The sequence below is a fragment of the Hyperolius riggenbachi genome, chromosome 1 (genome assembly GCF_040937935.1).
Source record: "Hyperolius riggenbachi isolate aHypRig1 chromosome 1, aHypRig1.pri, whole genome shotgun sequence".
Lineage (NCBI taxonomy): Eukaryota > Metazoa > Chordata > Amphibia > Anura > Hyperoliidae > Hyperolius > Hyperolius riggenbachi.
In genome coordinates, this window is record NC_090646.1 from 521779563 (window position 1) to 521802550 (window position 22988).

The 22988-nt window shown below is 42.2% G+C and overlaps 1 protein-coding gene across 5 annotated transcripts in view; it reads right to left on the reverse strand.

Moving 5' to 3' along the window:
* CUX2 (cut like homeobox 2) overlaps positions 1-22988 on the reverse strand; it is a 549861-nt gene that overhangs the window by 68962 nt on the left and 457911 nt on the right. For all 5 annotated transcript variants that reach the window (XM_068245676.1, XM_068245662.1, XM_068245667.1 and 2 more), the window contains exons 9-10: positions 18510-18586; positions 9257-9323 (exon numbers count right to left, since the gene is read on the reverse strand). In XM_068245676.1, the coding sequence (XP_068101777.1) occupies positions 9257-9323; positions 18510-18586 (144 nt within the window). The remainder of the gene's footprint in view (positions 1-9256; positions 9324-18509; positions 18587-22988) is intronic.

Consider the following 22988-nt stretch of genomic DNA (forward strand, 5'->3'; position numbering starts at 1 on the left):
CCAAATTCTGATATATAGCATTTAACTGCAATTCAGAAATATAGTAAAATACATTATAAAAGGAGGAAAATTATTCTCTGGTTTTAATGGACCCGTTTCCTCAGTTTATAAAGCAACCTATTGATAATTCATCAATTTTTAGGAAGAATGTACATTTTCCTTTGACATTGGTGGAATTTTTCAGACAAAACAAGAGGAGAAAAAGGGAAAAAAAAAATCTTTTTTTTTTAAATTTGGTACAAAAAGTTGGTTTACCTTATCACTAGAACAGAAAAAGTTGAGCTTCAGCTAATTCCAGCTGTGCCATTAAAAGCACATGACACCAGACAATTTAGGCCCAGACAACTTAGGGTAGATTCACTGTGGTGCAATGCGTTGCAGTGAAATGGCCGCATCGTTACACGGCTTGCTGCACTCCAATGCACCATCTATGGGGCGTTAATGGTGCAGTGGGTGCATTGCGTTATAGTGGCGTGCAGCAATGCACTGCATGAAGTACGTTACAACATACTTTTCATTGACTATGCTTTACTGTATGCAACATGTGAATAACATGCGGCACCACTTTCCTGATCCATTGCCTTCCTGCTGTCACAGGGAACGCAGTGCAACTCCCACTGTGAACCTTGCCTTATGCTTGGAATACACGGGTCGATCCTGGCGCTCGATTCTGCACCCAATCATTTTGCCCGCTCTAACCATCTTATTAGCTCAGAATCGAGCCATGTATTCCCAGCATTACACTTTTTAAAGAGGAGCTGTTAGGTATAAGGTCTCAGAGAAAATAAACACATATATCAGTAGCTAAAGATTGGCTGTACTTACATTACATATGCATTTCACTGTCCACGTTTGGATTTCACAGAATTTGTATATAGTATATGCAGAGATAGATGCTCCTGACAGCTCATGGCAGGCTCCATGTTTTTCTGTCAAATGTGTCGTCATGTCCTGCCTGCTTCCTGATCACAGATAAGCTCCTACTTGAACAACACAGTGTGCAGTGAATATTAATGAGCCATGTGGCTAGGAACAATAGCTGACTCCTGCAGTGTACTCTGCCCGGATATTTATCAGTGCTACGCGCTGGACTGATTAGAAGCTCCTGTACCGTCTCATTAGCAGCCAAGGGGAGGGCCCCAGAATGCTTTGCAGTTTAGTATGCGGCTTGCGTCCTTATGGTTCTATAACAGCCTTTCTGATAAGCACACATCAAAGGTAACTGAGATTTTTATCTTCACTAATTGCTTTATGGCTTCCTTCTAAACTGTTTAACACAGGAGAATAGAGGGTTAAATTAGCTTCTGCAGCCTGACAGTTACTCTTTAAAGCTTTATTAGCCTGATTATCCCCCGAATATTAGTGATTTGCAACACAAGATTATGTAAGAATGTCCTCTCTTCAGGTGTTTGCATTATGTAATTCAGGCATCCTACACGCATTGACAAAAGGCAGTAATATTCTTAATGACATACAACCTCACTCCTGATAACTCTAAGAAATCTTATGCTAAGGGATGTCACCAGAGTACTAGCTGTACCAGGAAAAATTAATAAGTTCTATTTTGGACCCCACCTGCTTTTTCTACACACAAACTTATTTATAAAAACTGAAGTAGGCCACTTAAAATAAGTTGCACCTAGAACTAGGCCAGCCACTTTCATTGTAACAGGATGAGTGTGGCAGGTCTTGCATCAATGGAAACAGTGACATTTTACAGCCCTGAAAACTAGGACCATGGTTCTGTTTTTCTACTTTTAGCATTTAGTAGAGAATGGATTTTTCCCATATTCTTGGAGTAGCACCCTTCAGGTAAGCTAGCTCCCTCAGGTCAACTTGCATGCTTGTTTACTTGTTCCAAAAATTGGCTAATTAGAGAGAGAGAGGTTAGGAGGAGATGTGAGCAGTAGCATAGCTTAGGAGCTCTGGGCCACAGTGTGAGTTGTATGTTGGGCCCCTTTAAGCGCTCTATACCTATTAATTTATATGGCGCACCAAACCCTGCCAAGACCAGCTGCAGTATCAGAGAGGTGTAGGCTGGGGAGGAGAACTGTCTATTAATGGTTACAAGTAATCAAAGCACACATAGACGTGATAATTACCAGCATAGCATCAATAAAGAGCTAATAAAGTGGTTGAAGGAGGGCCTCTGCTGGGCCCCTCTGATCCAGGGGCTCCGGTGCGGTTGTCACTTCTGCATCCATCCCCTATTGCTACGCCACTGGATTTGCGAAAACCTGCATGTGGTGCCCCTGCCGACACGTATTGCAATGTGGAACAAATGACTCTTTTGCAGATATTGAAGAGACAGAATAGTTGATTTTCAGCTACTGGCTAAATGCAGATGTCTCCTGGTTTCAGAGCGCTGACTGTTTCCCTCTCCATGCAATGCTCTATTGTGTCTTTCTTGGAATGTAGCTGCAGGTGGTGTTCTCAGACTGTGGGAGTATTTAGGATGCTGCATGAGCTCATGGCCGGCAGCCAGGAGGCAAAAGTGCACAACAAGTGCACAGTTCAGCCTCTTTTGTGAAGGAGGCCTAAAGCTAGTTACATACTTTAGACATTTGTCACCTAAAGCAACCTTTACAGATTTTATGTGGCAGATTTGGAAGAATCATTGTAAAACAATTAGTGTTGGTGTTCGAATTTAGCATTACGAACTTGGAACACCCGAATACTGCCGAACACCGCTCTTCAGTACCAATTCAGTACTGAACAGAATCAGGAGGAGTTCACTACTTGCCCTTGCAAGGCAGGAGGGAGGAAGTATCAGAGTCATGTGAAGCGCACCATGAAGCGCAAATAGTGAACTCCTTCTGAACCTGCCCGCTTGTTCGGTACTGAAGTGGTACTAAAGTGTGGTGTTTAGTCAATATTCGGTGTTCTGAATTTGTTATGCTGAATTTGAACACCAATACTAACTAGAATGTGGTTTGGCTCCTGGCTGCGCTGTGTGCTCTGCTCCATGAAGAGAGGCAAAGAGAGTACAAGCAGGTGCAAAATACTGGCACTCAGTGGTAAATAACAATTATTCCAGCATGTCCAATTACTAACAAATTCACGGCGGACATTGATACCTGAAAAGCCAACATGAATCATTTGGTAATACTGAACGAGATTATTTACTTTCAGATTGTGCATATGTGCTGATTTAAATAATGATGTTAAATAATGCAAAACTTTTCTCGTGACTTAAAATTGCTTTGAATCATGAGATAAAGTGAAGTAAGAAAACCCACAAGAGAAGCTATTTGCACCAACTCCAACGTGTGATGGTGTTAAAAGCTTACTTGCTTGTCAAAAGCAAGGTACCCAGTCATTTGTAGTCAGCCAAAACCAACAAAAAAGCTCTCCACAGAATGCAGTACAAATAAATCACTGCATATTTAAAACAGCAGGTATTTCCATGCCATTACTTTTAGCATGTCCAAAAACAAGGAATGAATGTCTCATTTCAGGGAAAATCATTCCTCTATAACCCTGTGGCTACCCACTCTGACCGCATTAAAAGGTATCATATGCCAAATTCAACAACAAAGATAGAACAGGGTGTCTGCCTCCCCTAAATCTTTTGCTCATCTCAGATACTTAAAAAAAAACTACAATAAATGACTGAGAGGTCTGGGTCTGCATCTCCTATCAGATATATGAAGCAAAGCAGGCTTGCATTTAAAGGGAACCTTAAGCAAGAATTATACGGAGGCCGCCATATTTATTTCCTTTTAAATCTGGTCTATTTGGCTGCAGTAGTGTCTGAATGACACCAGAAACAAGCATGCAGCTAATCTTCTCAGATCTGACAAGGTCAGAAACACCTGATCTGCTCCATGCTTGTTCAGGGTCTATGGCTAAAAGTAATAGAGGCAAAGCATCAACAGGATAGCCAGGCAACTGGTATTGCTTAAAAGGAAATAAATATGTCAGCCTCCATTCTCTCTCACTTCACGTGTCCTTTAAAGGGACTTGAAGGAAAAAAAACATGCATCTATAGTATGATATACAGGAATAAAATGCTTGTGGTACCTACTTCTGTATCTTATAGTCATGGTCAACATAGTGACAGAGTGATTAGTATGCATGCTTACAGCTCTGGGTTCAAACCCCTCCATGTATCTGTATGGAATTTGTTTGTTATCCTCATATTTCGATCAGTTTCCTCCAGTGCTCCAGTTTACACACCAAACACATACTGGTAAGCTAACTTTCTCCTCTCCAAATTGGCCTTAAAATGTTTTAGGACCATCAAATTGTCAGCCCTTTTGAGGGACAGTGGGTCAGGTTTACCAAAACCAGTTCAAGGAAAACTGGAGCAGAACTGGTACAAAAGAAGAGCAGATGTCCACATCAAGGATTCTGATTAGTTGTCTGCATCTTTTCTGCACCAGATTTGCTCTAATTCTCTCTGCAATGGTCGTCACTATCCCAACACTGAGAATAATAGTAATGGAAAGCTGACACTATTAAGAGTCTTTACTTTCTGGATAAATACACCATCTCTCCTACCTTTTCAGTATAGAACACTGTAGTAGCATTTATTACTGTTTCAGCATCAGTTCTGGGAGCAGTGAGAGTCATGCTGCGTGTAACTGCTGAGGGGACAATCTATCAAACATTATTAGATCTAATGTGGATACATCTGACCCTGGGTCTGGCTCCTTCGGACGGTAAGACAGACTGAATCATTCGCCATGTCACAGAATCCCTTTCAGACAGAAACGGCTGCCAGGTTCCTAAACACAGACACTGGGAGACGTGCCAGCACCACATCACAGCTTGATCTTATAGGATTCCCTGCTTCACAGTCTAATCAACCTAGGGATTGTTTTTGGAAGCAAGTACTCTCCACTTATCTTTTTACACTTGAAACTGAGAGTGTGATTAACATCACTGGGGTTTACTCATCTATTAATATCCAAAGCACAGAAGAGATGAAAGGCTTTGGAAAGGTTTTAAAGGAACATGCAGAACATAGTAAAGGACGGCATGCTTAGAATCATAGTTATGTAGGAGATCCCTTAAAACAAACTAATTAGTCATATTTTCCCCACGACAACAGATTAGCCATACGATTCTAAGAGCAGATTCTTTTTTTTTTTTAAAGAGTTAATAGATTTAGTTTCATTTTCTTCTGCAGCACACATTGAGTTTACCCAGCAGATTCAGTCACTGTGATCGAATTTGCCGGAGATCGATGCCGCAATATGGCTATGTGAATGTAATTTTGATAGATTCCTCTATTACTGCTTCCTGTGTCCTCTCTCCATCCTCACCAGGGTGCCTGTACCCCATGAACAAGCGGCATGTACATTACATGCACTACATACATGCTGCAAGTTCACCGGGGACTATGTGGCCAGCTGGGATGGAGACAGGACACAGGAGGAGCGCCCCGGCGGAGAGGTGAGAGCGCACTCTGCTGCCAACACTCTGCACTGGCCCAGGGCTCACATTTTAGATGGGGAGAGACCTGGGGGCCCTGCACTGCGGCCATGTCTCCAAAGATTTTTCATAGATTTCAAGGTGAAATCTATTAAAAATATATTTGCAGTGTGTGGCAGTAATACGTCCCTCTCTAATCAGATCTTGTTCAAATGTCAAAATTGCATCTCATTGGAAGCTACATCTCCTGGAATGCATCACATGTCCCCAGGCATGCATTGCACGACCGGGAACATAGGGATAGCCAGCGTGAACCTGTTTCTGTGCAGCAGGGGTCAGAGAAGATGGAGGCATCCAAATAGCCCCACTAGGTAAGTAAATGTCTGCTTTATCCAAACAATTCACAAACCTGTTGAAGGAGGTTCGCTTGACAATTTCTGTAAAAATACTGCTAAGATCCCTTACAGATTTTTACACAGACAACAATAAATTTGGTTTTAAAGCAGAATAGATAACTATTACAATCAATTAGGACTAGAGACTGGTTTTAACTATAGAATATACTGTAATCCCATGCTGTAATTACAATTTAAAATAGGTGTCTTCTGTACCAGTACATTTAGCAAATGCATTTGCAAATCTCTTGCAAAGATCTGTATGGCAACATGTTAGTGCTATCTTACCAAGTGAAACAAATACTTTGGTCTAAAGATCCATTTGGCCAGCCACCGGAGACAATTTTCTGTGCAAATGATTACTATTATATATTTACAGGTATATAGCGCTGACATCTTCCCCAGCACTTTATAGTGTGCACAGTCATGTTGCCAATTCTCCCTCACAATCTCATCCCTAAAGGTCAATTTGTTTTCTGTTCTTTTTTTTTCTGTGGGGACCAACTAACTTACCATTATGTTTTGAGAGGAATTTGAAGTGGTCTGAGGCCTAGGAAACCCATGATCAGAGCATATAAACTCCATGCCAATAGTGTCCTGGTTGAGATTCAAACTTTGGGCTCTAGCGCTGTGAGGCGAGTACTCTCCTTAAAGTGGACCTGAACTCTTGCACAGGACAGGAGAACGTAGAGAAATGCACCCTATATCGGTATTTAGAGAGTTTAGCGTGTCTTATTCCCTCTCATGTGTGTCTAATCACTAGCTGTAATTTGATCTCGCCCCTGTGTCACATGACTGCGAAGGCAGATAAGCTCATTTGAAACACAGGTTGTTAACAATATGTCTGCTTCCATGAATCAGGAAGTAGAAACAGTGCAGATTTATTTTAGGATTTGTATCAGCTGTAATAAAAAATATGTTTTTTTGTTTAAAGGATATTATGCTCTTGTGTATCTTTTAGAGCAGAGAGGACGTTCTGAGTTCAGGTCCACTTTATTGGCATAGTGCTATCCATACTGCCCAGTCAATAACTTGTCTCTGCACTCAGCAATCTTCTGTTTCAAACAATTCTTGCTGCACACTGTGCACCAAGCTCAGTGCTCCACTGTGTTTGAGGGCCACGTAATATCAGCCTATGTTTCTTGAGTGACATTTGTAAGAGTTTGCGATCATCTCTCTCAGTGCCGATTCATTTTTATGCACTTCCAGGTAGATAGTACTTAAAGGATACTTGAGGTGTCATGTGACATGATGAGATAGACATGGGTATGTACAGTTCCTAGCACACAAATAACTATGCTGTATTCCTTTTTTTCTTTCTCTGCCTGAAAGAGTTAAATATCAGGTATGTAAGTGGTTGACTCAGTCCTGACTCAGACAGCAGGTGACTACAGTGTGACCCTCACTGATAAGAAATTTCAACTATAAAACACTTTCCTAGCAGAAAGTGGCTTCTGAGAGCAGGAAATAAATAGAGATAAAAAGGGTCAATAGGTCATAGATTTTAGCTCTGGCATACTTCAATGAATGTGTCATTGAGCAAAAAAAAAAAAATAAGTTAAAACTTAAAAAGTAGATTTAAGCATAAAATAAAACTGGAATATCTTAAAAAAGCATTTTTAGGAGAAGGAAGATAGATACAATTGTTTATTTAATTCGTTTATTTTCACCTTGGGTGTCCTTTAACCTCTTGAGGACCAAGGGCTTAAACCCCCCTAAAGACCAGGCTATTTTTGTCAAAAAAGGCCACTGCAGCTTTAAGTCCAAGCTGCAGGGCCGCAAAACACAGCACACAAGTTATTTCCCCCCCCCCCCCTTTTCTCCCCACCAACAGAACTCTCTGTTGGTGGGGTCTGATCGCTCCCCCGTGTTTATTTTATTTTTTTATAATAAATATCACTATATTTGTTTTATTTTCCTTCCCCCACTGCCTGCAGCCGGCCAATCATGGCGATTGGCTGTCATAGGCAGCCAATCGCTCCGCCCACTAACAGGAGATGCACGCGCAACCTGCACGCGATCTCCTGCACTGGAAGCCCCAAGGACCTTACGCCGATCGGTGTTAGGCGGGGCCAGCAAGCAGTTAAAAAGCCTCCAAATGGCCCTTATAATAATGTGCATTAAAATCTGCATTTCGTTTAACTTGTAAAGTAGATCACTGGGCCACAGGATTGCATTGTTTTCATGCAGTGATGTAAGTCAGGCACCTTACTACAATTTCCTGCTGTCTCGGAATATCACCATTATCCTAATTCTGCACTGTTTTCTCTCATTACAAGACCAAGTACATTCTGAGATTTAGTCATTTGCTAGAACCTACCTGAAAGCTTCTCTTTTCCCTCTCCCCAAATTGGTCAACATAAAAAGGACCTTTAGTTATCGTATATACTGGCATACAAGGCGAATTTTTGACCCGCAAAAAGTGGGCCAAAAGTTGGGAGGTCGGCTTGTATGCGAGTCATGTAAAGCGTCGCCGCTCACCTAACCCCCCCCCCCCCATGGCCGCCGCTGCTATTACCTTAGCCAGCATCGTTTCCTCTATTCCCCTCTCCTGCTCGTAGCTAATTCACACAGCAGCTCGCCCCGTGGGGGGGGGGGGATGGGGGGGCGGGGGGCGGAACTACCTACCCATACTGGGGCACTATACTGGGTACTACCTACCTATACTGGGCACTATACTAGCTATACTGGGGCACTATACTGGCTATACTGGTCACTACTTACCCATACTGGGCACTATACTAGCTATACTGGGGCACTACCTACCCATACTGGGCACTATACTAGCTATACTGGGCAATTTACTAGCTATACTGGGGCACTACCTACCCATACTGGGCACTTTACTAGTTATACTGGGCACTATACTAGCTATACTGGGGCACTATACTGGGCACTATACTTGCTATACTGGGACGCTACCTACCCATACTGGGCACTATACTAGCTATACTGGGCACTTTACTAGCTATACTGGGGCACTACCTACCCATACTGGGCACTTTACTAGCTATACTGGGCACTATCCTAGCTATACTGGGCGCACTATCCTAGCTATACTGGGCACTATACTAGCTATACTGGGGTATAAAATGTCATTCCTACCCCTGGCTTACATGGGGGTCAATCATTTTTTCCTGTTTTTTTTTTTTTTCAGGTAAAAGATGAGGGGTCGGCTTATATGCGAGTATATATGGTATCTCATTGAGTCATTTCCGAAAGTTGGTACACTGCTAACTTCATTGGCTGATCCTCCTCTCATCAACATAACTACTTGTATAAGAATTGGACGGGAGCACTTGTGACCTTTCAGCAGAACAGATCCATACCGTATAATGGAGTAAGGTCATTTTAATCACTTATCTACCTCCCTCTCCCTGTCAAATACAGCTCTTTGTGCGAGAGGTGCTGCCTGTTATGCCTCTCGTGAGAGTAAACAGCAGTTAGAAAAACAAAGAAATAGAACACAATACAAAACTTACTTAGATGATGTTTCTTTATCATACTGACACCGCAAATCCAGCAGCTCCCTCTGTGTTGTTTTTAGTGCTGTGCAACAGAAAAAGGCAACGGCTTAAGTGGCTTTTCATCATTTCAAGAAGAATAATACTTATAGAAATCACAAAATGTCATGTCAAAAGCCATTGGATTAAATATAACCAAGTTTATTATTAAAACGCCGCTAGAATAATTTAAAGTACTAAAATGGAAAAATCAGTGATATGAAAACAAATTATTTAAACAACAGTGATATGAAAACAAATATACAATTTAAAATGCAAGTGGTCATTACTGTGTCAGTTTCAGTATAAAATAGTCAACACTGCTCCCATGTAACTGTAGCCTTATAAAGGATCTGTGGTGCAAAGAAAACAGACCAAAGAAGTGTTACCGCCACCCAATGGATAAACCTTTATTCCTTTATAACATAGATAACATGTTTTGGAATGCAACTTGGCCCTTCATCATAACTTAGTACAAATGTGCAAAAACATTCAATTACGTTTAAACAGGGAGGGGGCAACGAAAACAAGCAAGGGAGAAAAAAAAAAAAGGATGTGGATCAAAAACAATTAAAGGGGAGTATCACACATAAAAATAAATATTACACATAAAAATAAAACCTAAATGTAGCCAGAATACCAAAAGGGAAAGGGAAAAAAGGAAATGGGTAAGGAATAACGAAGTTAGGCTACTTGCACACCAAGACGTTGCGTTAGGTGCTACGTTAAGGTCGCATAACGTGCACCTAACGCAAGGCCTGGTGCTCTTCGATGTGGACGTCAGAGTGAGCCGCGTTGTGCAGCTCACTCTGGCGTCCGTGATGCCGTGATGCATACTCTTGGACGCATGCGGCATCACGTGGTCCCGCCGGCCAATCGCCGCACAGAGCGGCCGCACCAGGAAGTAAACATTGCACGTCACAACGTGCAGTGAATATTAATTAGCCATGTGCCTGGCCGCTCTCCGCTCCTCCCCAACAAGACTGAGCATGTGCAAACAGTCTAACGCGGCTTAAGCCGCTGTAACGCCGTACCATGCTGCACTTTCGAAAGAACGTGCAGCGTTACATGTAACGCAACGTGGGCAGTGTGAACAGCCCACTTGTGTTACATTGCTGTGCGTTGGAGGAGCGTTACAGGCTGCACTAACGTGCGCCTGTGACGTCTTAGTGTGTAAGCAGCCTAAGGGAGAAAGGAAAGGAGAAGGAAAGGAAATATTATTAAAAACCACTTGACCTGAGGCAGGTAAGCACAGAGGTATGTTTGAGAATCCACATACCTCTGTACGTTGCTCTCTTCGTTCTCCCTGGTATCCATAATCACTCATTGAAAATGTTGACTTTTGCCTAAAGTCAACTTTTCAGACAGAAATAAGCAGTCTTCCTATGATGTTTCCATCTGTCATCCTCCAAATCCCCTCCTTTTTCCCCTCCCATTCATTCCCCTTAAGAAGAGGGAATAGGAGGGGGATAGGAGGGAACATCGCTGCAAGCCAGCCTCTTCCTGTCTAAAAATGTGACTATAGCCAAAAGCCACATTTTTTTAAATAATAATTAAATGGACTGGGAGGAATGAGGAGAGGAACGGACAAAGCACAGAGGTATCTGGATGCAGCATGAACATACCTCTGTGCTTACCTCAGGTTTTAATGCTCAGTTCACACTGAGCCAGCTGCCAGATCACAAACAGTCCGTTTTAGATCAGACAGTTCAAGGTTTGCTCCAATGGTGCTTTGTGTCTAGCTGGAGTCCGGAGCAGATGTGTTTCTGCCACAGGTTTCTGTAAGAAACTGATCCACAGTCCACAAAAATCGTGCAGGTCAGATATTTGCATTGTGTTTACAAGAACGGATTAATGGATGCATTCTGTACTGACAGTGTGAACAGTTCCTGTTAATAATTTAGGGTTCTGTCGACTCTAAACTTTAATCAGAACCTCTAAATTAATCGCTTATTTTATGTCTTTTACTCATAAATTATTCATGGGTGTGTGTAAGGGGCGTATCCACAGGTGTCCCTCTTCTGTATCTCAGAACGTTGGGAGGTATGGGTAACATGGCTGGATATGTACTGGTTAAGGGCTTTGACATGGGAGACCAGGGTTTGAATCCTGGTACCTATTCATTTAAAAGTCCTTGGGCAATACTTCCCAACACTGCAGAGTGTCCCTTGAGCACATCGCAGTGGCTGCAGCTCTTGAGCGCTTTGAGTCAAACAGGAGAAAAGCGCTATACAAATGTATTAAGATCATTAACATAAATCAATGAACTTTCAGGTTACTATGTAGATCACACATATGCAGTGCTCCATAACTGACAGCACCGCACATAGGGCTTGGCTCACTAAACCGTGATAACTCATATCACGGCAGCGCTAGCGGTTTTTTTTTTCAATCGCCGTTTAGTGAATCAAGCCCATAGTGTGAAAGAACCCTTAACTCAGTGACTATAGCTTGTTCTGTTTTTCAACACACACACACACACACACACACACACACACACACACACACACACACACACACACACACACACACACACACACACACACACACACACACACACACACACACACACACACACCTAACTATAAATCTTTTTTTATTTGTCCTGAACAATCAGGAGAGTATTTTGGCACACAAGAATGTTATCAGCTCTAAATAGCTATCAGGGAGAGATCTCTCCTCAACCGGACTGCAGAGAAACTGTTTAGAGCCCTGATTCTTAACCTGTAGAGTGAGATAAAAAGACCCCGGCCTAGTTCTAAGGCTATTTACCCCACCATAATACATGTCACTTCAGTTACCCTTTAATGCTTGCTTAGCATGGGCTTCTTGCAGTCTCATGCAGGTGTTAAGACTTACAGGTTTACACAAACCTTATATATTAAAACAGCAAGAAAGGCTGAAGCAGTCTACAATAAAATGAAGCCCCAATCACATATTATCCTTCCACTGGGACCTAATAATTTAGTAAAACACAGATAAGCTCACGTGTGGACTCATTTATTTTTATACATTTGGACAAAAAAATGTTCTTGCATAAAATGAATCCCATGTTCTGTTGAAGTGGTTGACATGTTGGAGATTCTCGCGCTACCAACATGGTCACTAGCGGGGAATGGCACTTGAATACAGGTTACATTTGCCAGGATATTACTTCTAACAACAGAGCAACGCACTGCTCGGATGCTAGTGGCTGAATGTCAATAGCATCTTGGCTAATGACAGAGAAACACATCACTCTCTTGGGAGTGAACCTATTCACACAAATGTAAAGTACAATTGGGCAATTACCTGCTAGCAATTGTCTCATTAGCATGAGAATCACCAGGTGTTATAGACCTTACTGCACACAGGAAGGGGATGTGCACTGATTTCCATACTGATGGCTGCTCATTACAAAGAAAACAAAAACTATTTAAAAGTTAAGGGTACAAGTGTCATTTTGTCTAGCACCACTGTGGGATCTGTGTCATAAATTTTAATGTTTATACTTCGGGAATAAGTGGGGAATTTCATCAGAAAGGCCTGAGATGGAAACACTGGTTCTGTATAAAATATATAGATATTGTACTAAGATAATGAGTTATTATTGATCAACAAAAGTTTATTACAGGCCTTGAATTCAGTGTGCTTCTAAAGCCGTAAAAATCTGCTGACACTTGTCAAAAGAATCTATTGTTATGTGTCTGGCAATGGAGCACAAGGAAAATGTATTATCACAAAGTTGGGCAGACACTGATGATGAGGTATATATATATATACACTGTATATATGAGTCTCAGTTGTCCGGCACCATCCGAACATTTGAGCAATTTTATTAATCTGATCAGATTGGTAAAGAGATTTTTGTCCGCTAGTTGTTCCCAAACAATAATTTCCAATCGTTCTTATGAATAATCATTCGTAAATGATAATTCGGCAAATTGTATCATCAGTGGCCACTTTTAGGGTTGAGTGAAGGCCTGGCTTAGGGGTGACAGTTAGGTTTGCAGATGGATGAATTAATGAATGGATTAAGATAAGAAGCAAGAATAAAGCTGTCTGGGAGTAGTGGTCAGACATGGGAGGGGATGCTGTAACTTTGGATAGGCATAAAAAAAGATGATTGAGTTAGGGTTAGGATAAATTGAGGATTTTAAGGCCTCACTTCCTTTAATCATTCTACCTTTGCAGAATGATATCTGGCATTTACTCAACTGACTAATCGGTATGTTTTCTGAAATGTGGGAGAAAGACCCACACAAGCATGGTGGAACATACAAACTCCATGCAGATAGTGTCCAGGCCCAGATTTAAACCTGGGATGCTGGTGCTGCAAGGTAAGAGTGCTATCCACCGTAGCATGTTAATATAGACCAGCAACAACTACAGGTTGAGGTGTCTGAAGAGGATGAATTTATTCTTCATGGGGTAACTATACAGGTATTGCCACTGGATGAGGAGCTCCTGAAGCCACGGGGCCTCTAGGTCACAGGGGACCCATAAACCTCCCAGTGATAGGGTATTGTTGTAGCCACACTTGTTGTAGGTGAGAGGCTACACAGTTTTTGTTCTGTGACTTCTGGCAGATAGGGGTCACTGTGTGTGTGCTGGGGGGTGGGAGGGAGGCAGGGTTAAGGAAGTGTAAACATGAGGGGTATCTGCAATCAGAGTTTTTCTTCGGGCCTCTTAACTTCCCTGGCGGTAACCCTGAGCTACGCTCGGGCTAGCCGCTGGGAGCTCAGTGCAGAGCAATGGAGCGCAGAGGGCGTTTTTACTCACCTCCCGGGGGATAAAGACGCAGGCAGCCATTCTACTTTCTCTCCACAGAGGCTCTGAATCACTCTGGTGAGATTGCCATCAGTGATCTCCGTTCAGAGGACGGAGGGCAAATTGCAGCACTGGAGCCCAGGGAGGTGAGTGAGTGCTGGGGCTGCTATTGGCTTTCTGGCAGCATGATTTTTTCCTGGTTTTAGAGTCTGAAACATTCAGAAAAGATCCTAAAATCAGGAAATAATCATACTGCCAGGGAGGTTTAATTTGTAGCTATGTCGCTTGGTAACTCTTAATCATTTATTCTTCATGTTATAACTATACTACCGGTAATGAGCCCCTAAAATAAGGCCTACAGTTCATGTTAGAAATTCAGAGGCTATAAGTACGAGCCCTGCTATCACCTTATTATTAAATAACAGGTTTGAAGAATATATTAAGTACAGTATGTGCTTCATCAGCTGTGAAGTGTCCGTATATGATCTTACAAAAGTATAATCTTTGATACTATCTCTTTACTAAGTGTAGAAAATTGATTAATGTAATGGTGATTAATTGGCCTCAATTCTGGTGGGGTTATCAAACAAATTACCTCATGAGGTAGTGACATTTAGCAATTCTGGTAGGTTTTAGTCATGTTTTACCTCATGAGGTAAATTTTGAGGTAATAATCACTATTCTCATGGAAATTAGGGGGCATGTTAGCACATAATTTACCGATCAGTTTAAGACCCGCCTGTACCTGGAGGTAAAGTCAATTTGTATGCATTTTGCAGTTTTTAGTGGAGTTCCTTTTGCTGTTTTAGTGTCATACCTATTCAGGCTGTGTAATAGAAAAGAATAGTAGAAATAAAACTCCAAATATACCTTTCATAGGTTGCTACATCATCAAATACACCTTCCCCCTCAAAAAAAACATCTTCCAAAGACTATCCTAACTTATGGAAGAAAGTTAAAGTCTGCTATCTTTTATTTACTGCATGCTTACTGCTGAAACACCTCATGATTTACCTCACTGTATGCATTTACCTCATGTTTTACCTGGAATGGAGAAAAATCTTTCAGAATTGCTAAAAAAAAAGAGGCAAATACCTCATGAGGTATTTTACCTACAAAAAAATATTTACCTCACATAGCTACCAGAATTGAGGCCAATGGCCAGTGGAAGAGTAAAGTCACAAGCAGGTAGTGAACAGCACTACAGTGCTAGGTAACCTCATGCTAGTCACAAGGCCAGTAGACCAGCTCATCAGTATAACACTGTATATAAGGTAATGGCTGAAACTAGCTATCCTATGCAAAATAGTCAGATTCTGTGAACTGTGTAAACCATGGTTTTACTGGTTCCATTGTAAGTAATAATAAGTTAAAACCCTCCTGTACTGAAATCCTAGCAATGAGTGGTAACCACACATTGGCAAGAGTTTGTGAAACAAACATGGCAACAATTTCTGCTGTACTACTTAGTAAAAGACAAGTTCTGACAAAAAAAAAAAAAAAAAACCTGATCATGTGTACATTATAAGGGCAGAATGAGTACATTTGGCATAACACACTATGCTTTTGTGTTGGCTACTAGATAACCAGTGTATTTTCGAATGGAGTAAGATGACACTGGAGCTATGGCAAATGCTGAACACAACAGTAATGACACTTTATGCATGTGGGCATTGGCTGGGACATCCCTGATGACATGTTTGAGAGAGCTTTGCAGTGTGTAGTGTAATATAATGCCAGCTTGCCTGTAGTGAAACATCAGTAACTAATGATGAGCAACTATGTATCCAATGTACATCTCTCCCTGGTGGTTACTTAAAGGGAAGGTTCGGGGAGGGCTGTAAAAAAATAAAAATCAAAATCCACTTACCTGGGGCTTCCTCCAGCCCGTGGCAGGCAGGAGGTGCCCTCGCCGCCGCTCCGCAGGCTCCCGGTGGCCTCCGGTGGCCGACCCGACCTGGCCAGGCCGGCTGCCAGGTCGGGCTCTTTTGCGCTCCAAATGCCGGCACTTCTGCGTCCCACGCGGACGCGCTGACGTCATCGGACGTCCGCCGGGCTGTACTGCGCAGGCGCAGAACTACTGCGCCTGCGCAGTAGAGCCCGGAGGACGTCCGATGACGTCAGCGCGTCCGCGTGGGACGCAGAAGTGCCGGCATTTGGAGCGCAGAAGAGCCCGACCTGGCAGCCGGCCTGGCCAGGTCGGGTCGGCCACCGGGAGCCTGCGGAGCGGCGGCGAGGGCACCTCCTGCCTGCCACGGGCTGGAGGAAGCCCCAGGTAAGTGGATTTTTATTTTTATTTTTTTACAGCCCTCCCCGAACCTTCCCTTTAAAGCGGAATATAACCCTGCATTTCAACTTTGCTCTAAAACATTATTTACAGCATATTATATGCAACCAGCATTTTTTTTACTAGACCAGCATTGGAAGGGTTACACACAGAGCTTTAAAGTTTCGTGGAGAGAACTGCTCCCCGCAGCCGAAGTTTAGATAGATACATTTAAGTAAACAAAATGTAACAAGTGAGGAATGTTACACACTCTTTGGCTGTCCTCTAGCTTCTGCACAGTCAGAGAGAGTGAGTCACATTCCACAGTTGTTACATTTTGTTTTGCTTAAATGTATCTATCTAAACTTCAGCTGCGGGGAGCAGTTCTCTCCAGGAACTTTAAAGCTCTGTGTGTAACCTTTCCAATGCTGGTCTAGTAAAAAAAAATGCTGGTTGCATATAATATGCTGTAAATAATGTTTTAGAGCAAAGTTGAAATGCAGGGTTATATTCCGCTTTAACCAGCTAGCTCTCAGCTGCTGGTTTTGATAGGCTTAATTTCTTTCATGTCTTGGGTCAGTGCAGTTTTGCATGTGAGGAGAATGTTTTCCCTTGTCACTAATAGATACAATGGCCCTTATGCAATTACATTTTTCTCCCAAGTTTTCTCCTAGGTAATATTTTTACATCTTGTCAATGAAATACCTTTTAACCACTTAAGGACCGCGGTGTTAAACCCCCCAACTGACCAGGCCATTTTTTACAAAATAGACCACTGCAGCTTTAAGGGCTCGTAGCAGGGCCGTACAACCCAGCACACAAGTGATTCCCCCTCCCTTTTCTGCCAATCAACAGAGCTTTCTGTTGGTGGGGTTTGATTTATCCCCAGATGTTTGGGTTTTATTTTACAAATATTTACTTTATTAAAATAACAATAAAGTTCTTATTTTTTTATTATTTAATTATCCCTCCCTCCCCCTGCCAGCCAATCAGTGCAATCGGCTGTTATAGGCTTCAGCCTATGATAGCAGATCGCTTCCTTGCATCCCAGGGGGACAGCCGTGTCACACGGCTGTCCTCAGTACAGCGCTGCCATAGATCGCAGCACTGTACAGACTAATTAGATGGTGATTTTGCTGTCTAACAGTCTCCTAGCGGCGATCACCACTGGGAGACTGATGGCGGAGCAGAGCTCCGTCATTCCAGCGGGGATGCACGCACCCCTGCAATCTCTGCTTCTAGCCATTCATGCCAATTGCCATGGAGTGGTCCTGGGGCCGCCGCGCTGCTCACTCCATTCGGCGTGGAGCAGTCGCTAAGAGGTTAAACCCAAAGCAAGCAAGAAAATGCTCAAAATAATTTCGATACCACATTTCACCTAATTATTGGTACTTATTTAACTACAAAGTGCTGACAAATTATTTTAAAGAAAAGATGGGAAATTATATTCTAGGTGAAAACTCAGGAGAAAAAGTTACCGTATATACTCGCATATAAGCAGACCCGTGTATAAGTCGAGGTACCCTCTTTTCCCTAAGAAAACAGGAAAAAGTGATTGACTCACGTATAAGTCCCCTCCCCGATATAGCCCCTTTCTCAGAAGCCAGATGTACCCCCAGTACAAGTCAGCTCCCCTCCCTATAACCAGATGTGCCCCAAGGATCATACAGTGGTGTCTCTAGACGCCACACAGGAAGAATTCTGGTACAGCTGAAAGGTTGCTAACATGCTCTGCTCCACATGTCGGGAGACACAGGTAGTTTTGAACAGCTCACTCTGCATGCCATGTTGCAGGGGATGGGAGGCATGGACACAGCAGGGAGCCAGATGGCAAGAGCAGGATTACTAGTGCACGATCCTTACCCTCCAATGCCAGTAACAAAACCTGCTCCACCATCCATTCTGCTCCACTGACTCGCGTATAAGCCGAGGGGGGTAACTTTTCAGCAATTTTTTGTGCTGAAAAATTAGGCTTATACGTAAATATATACATTAATTGCATATGGGCCCATGTGTTCACAGACAAAATATGCAAATAGCTCAACACATAGATAAAATAAAAGATTTTTTTTTAAAAAGGTTACCCTTTTCAGAACTCCCTACACATGTATGCCAACACCTAAGTTCAGTGTTGGATGCTCACATGAGCTGTCTGTAAAGTGTTGGATTCTCACATGAGCTGTCTGTGAAGTATAAAGAAATGTGCTTTTTACTGACCTGCATGAAGAACTTTGATCTTCTCCTCAGCTTCACTAAGCCTGACAGCCAAAGTGATCTGTGCTTCCTGTAACCCTCTGTGGAAATAGAAGACACATGAGTTATCGCAGAGACAATTCGAGGAAATGAGCAAGATCATTAAAACCACAACTGAACCTGAATGCCACAGTTAAATTGCAAACATCCCAAACAAGTTGCTGTGACTGCCTTTCTCCTAGGACACTGACAACATTTACTGCAACATCTTCTGGGCAGCTAACTATTGTGTGCCATTCCCTTACACTCATATTATCCCGTGCCCTTCCATTGTAAAATAGAGCTTAATCAGAGGAGTAGTTCAATATTTTTATTATATCTAATATACTCATAAATAGTTCCAAGATATGTTGTGTGGTACTGCATTGTTTTGAATAAACTTTTATAAAATCAACACTCCGGTAAAGACAATGAAATACCGGTGGATGGAAAAAAAAATTCAAGTTGAACCCTGTACTTAGAATTTCTGTATGTCTAGGCATTGTGAGCAAATACTGCCCAAGGTACTAAACCACAAATTATTCCAGTCTCATGCTCTTTTGCCCTAGACTCAGTATCCCAGGGTTTAGAAAGAACGTAGATCAGTAGAGAAAATTATTTTTTTTTACTTGTGTTACAACAGATTCGTTCTGAGAAATCCTTGACCAGTAGGATGCATTTCCCCTCTTGCAGCCATTTGTATTGGCCTGAACTTCGTTATGTAACCTTCCTGTCATTTTCCGTAGGCCATGGCCATGGGCCCTAGTACCAAAACTGCAATGCCTCCTTCCAAATACTGCCCTCCAAGATGTCTAACCACTCCCAAGTACTACTGCTAAAAAGTGTTATCAGTAGGCAATGACAGACACCCATGTCACTAGCAGTGTAATCAGCAGCTAATGGGGGCTGGCAGCAGGTTTTGGGACACTCAGCCTGAACCACACAAATGGAAGGTGAGTATCAGAGTTAGGGCCTTTCTCCACTGGCTGCAAAACGATTTAAAAAGAATATCGCAGCTGTTTTTCTAATTGCTAGAGCATCGTGATAACATGTAAATCGCGGTGCTCTTTTTCCACTACAGTGCTTCGATCGTGATTCGTTTTTTGCCGAAACGCGAACGCCGTCCTGCGCGATTCTTGTCGCAATCGCGTTACATTCCCGGCGGCGGTACAGCAGAAGGCCGACAGTGGAAAAAGGAGCCTGCGTGATCGCAAGCGCAGGTGATTTGTGCTTGCAATCGCGCTTGCTAGTGGAAAAGGGCCCTTAGCTGCATTGGTGATACAGCATGGCAGAACGAGAGGTAAGCATTTTGTTAGGGTTAGGCACCAGGAAGGGGTTATTGTCAAAGCGAAGTTAGGGTTAGGCATCAGGAAGGTTTTACATTGGGGGAAGGTTAAGGATCAGGAAGAGGAATGACAATTAGTGGGAGGTATCAGTAATTGTATTGCTGGTCCTAAAGCCAATGTCACAGAAGAAGCAAGACACTTTAAACTGCTGCTACAAATCACATGTTCCATAGGGAGTAACATGGCAAGGTAATTCAGCTTCAAATAACTAGTAACAGAACAATGTGTAGCTGACTCTTATACCCTACAGATAATTTACAACTGTAAATCCTATAGTTCATAGCAGCCATTTATTGCAGGCAGTCTCTTGCTCATATGACAAAGGTGTAAATAAAATACACTTATCTTGCCTATGTCATATCAGCAACAAGCTTGGGCAACCATTTCCAGGACTTGCTCCTGAAAATGTTTTCTGTAGGGAGTAACAGGGAGTATCAATTCCTTTTACTAACAGTGATTTGTAGCTAAATCACCTGGTGACTGTCACTCACTAAAAAAAAGAAGCAAGGAGTTTTGAATCAGGATGATACCATTTATTGGCTAACTAATGCTGGGGATACACGGTACGTTTCTGTACCGTGTATCGGCCAGCTGATCCGGCCAGCTGATAAGATTCAGCTGGCCCGATCAAGCCGCTCGACCTCCGCCCGCTCGATTCCCGCCAGCGGACAATGGCAGGGAATCGAGCACTGATAAGGAAGCGGGGGTGGGGGCAAGCGGTAACCGATCCGTGCGGACGAGCGGGGACGCGGCTGGGGTCGGTCCGGCGGCTAATCGAGCCGCCGGTCGACCTGTGTATGCCCGGCATTAGAGATGAAAAAACAGCGAGCTTTCAGCTTATAAAAAGCTTTCGTCGGACTGGTTCCTGACAAAAACTGAAAAACACAGCTTATATACACTGACATACAGAGGAGAAACATTCTTTAGCAAACATAAATGTAATTAGATGCCTCAAATGTTACTGAGGAGGCTTTCCCAGGCATCCTGGCTAAATTGATAAGATCAACAGTTCCCTCAACATAACATAAAGTAGACTCTGGTGATGGGGAGACATCGTAAATTCAGAGTTCAAATTGTAACTGGGCTGGTTACATGCACCATTAATTCTAAGCTAAAGAGAATTGTGGCATTTAAAACCAGCACATGAAAGCAATTAAAATGAATAGTGACAGTAAACACCATCTAACACAGCATATGGCACAAATATGAATGAAAAGATAGAAAAATTAAAAGAATTGTGGCATTTAAAACCCATCATAGCTGCACAAGAAGTTAGAGTCCTTGTTTAAACCATCTTACCACAATTCTCTTTGACAGACACATAGCTAACCATATACCAGTCCCTACATAGAGAATATAAAATAGCCCCATACCTGGAAAAGTTACACCAGTTAATACCAGTTACAATTTGAACTCTGAATTTACGATGTCTCCCCATCACCAGAGTCTACTTTATGTTATGTTGAGGGAACTGTTGATCTTATAAATTTCGTCAGGATGCCCGGGAAAGCCTCCTGAGTAACAGTTAAGGCATCTAATTACATTTATGTCTGCTAAAGAATGTTTCTCCTCTGTATGACAGTGTATATAAGCTGTGTTTTTTAGTTTTTGTCAGGAACCAGTCCGACGAAGGCTTTTTATAAGCCGAAAGCTCACTGTTTTTTTATCTCTAAGTTAGCCAATAAATGGTATCATCCTGATTCAAAACTCCTTGCTTTTACTGATGGCTAACACTGTACAACACTCTACTGCTTCTGCTAAAAAAAAGGAAAACATTTACAGACACAAATTACTGGAAGTAGCCAATTTTAGCAGTGTATTGCGGACATTGTGATGTTCATGTGACACAGGCCCAATTGGCACCATTGCTTCTATGGCCGTGCCAGCTTCTATTCTGAAGCTTTTGAGACTGTACTACTGCTTAAGGGATGGTTATGTTTACAACCTTGTGTCCCCAAAACCTAAGATTAGGAGGTTTCATGAAAATCAGATCAATAGTCATATAAGTCATAAATGATGAAAGTTGGAAAGAAGCCTGACTTGGGAGTGGTCACAATGTAATGAATGCATGAAAAGCCAGGAAAAAGGCAAGCAGAGTAAACACATTATTGTGTCTGTCAATTATCCACACCTGGCAGGACCCATTCCCAAATATTGATGTGCTTCCAAGAAATAAATCAGGTATGCCTGAACTATTGCATTATAGTGACACTTAACCTTCGCAATTGTACAAGGAACCAGGAAATAATTAAAAATGTTCTAATAAATGGTATAATTATCATAATAGCTCACAAGTGATAATATTTTAATACTGTGTGCCAGTTACAGAGTGGAGGAATTGCATTACTTGCCAAAAACAGCTGCATACCACAGCCTACTCTCTGAAAACTCCATAGTTTATATCTGACTAGCAGCAGCAGTAAAGCCCCTGTCCATAGCACAAGCCATGCAATGTCACTGGCTGCACAAGCTGTTTCCCAGCTCCGAGGACCGGCACCGCAATGCATACAGATCTTCCACAGCTCACTTCTGGGAGTCCTCAGTGTTAATTTACATGCATCTTTGTGGAAAACTAGAAAACATTTTACGTTATTAATATATATACAGTACTTTTGCAGAATGTAATTTGTAATGTAACTCTATAAATTTACATGCTCGGTGTACCATACTTCTAAGATTTTATTTCATTTATAGATTTACAGCTATTCCCTCTTTTGCCATATGATACAATGAGCAATCTTGCTGAACAACTAGTAAGATAAAAGCTATTAGAACACAGAGAATTTTGTGCCCAATAAATCGTTATGGGTAAGACTTGAACAGGTGGAAAAAGAAAAGTTTCTATACAGCTAGGTACACAGACTAGATTGGAGACTTAACACTTGGTTGAGGCAGGACATTGAGAGGGATATGGAGACTTCCATGTTCATTTCCTATTAAACAATACCAGTTGCCTGGTTGTCCTACTAATCCTCTGCCTCTAATACTTTTAGCCATAGACCCTGAACAAGCGTGCAGCAGAACAGGTGTTTCTGACATTATTGTCAAATCTGACAAGATTAGCTGCATGCTTGTTTATAGTGTGATTCAGACACTACTGCAGCCAAATAGATCAGCA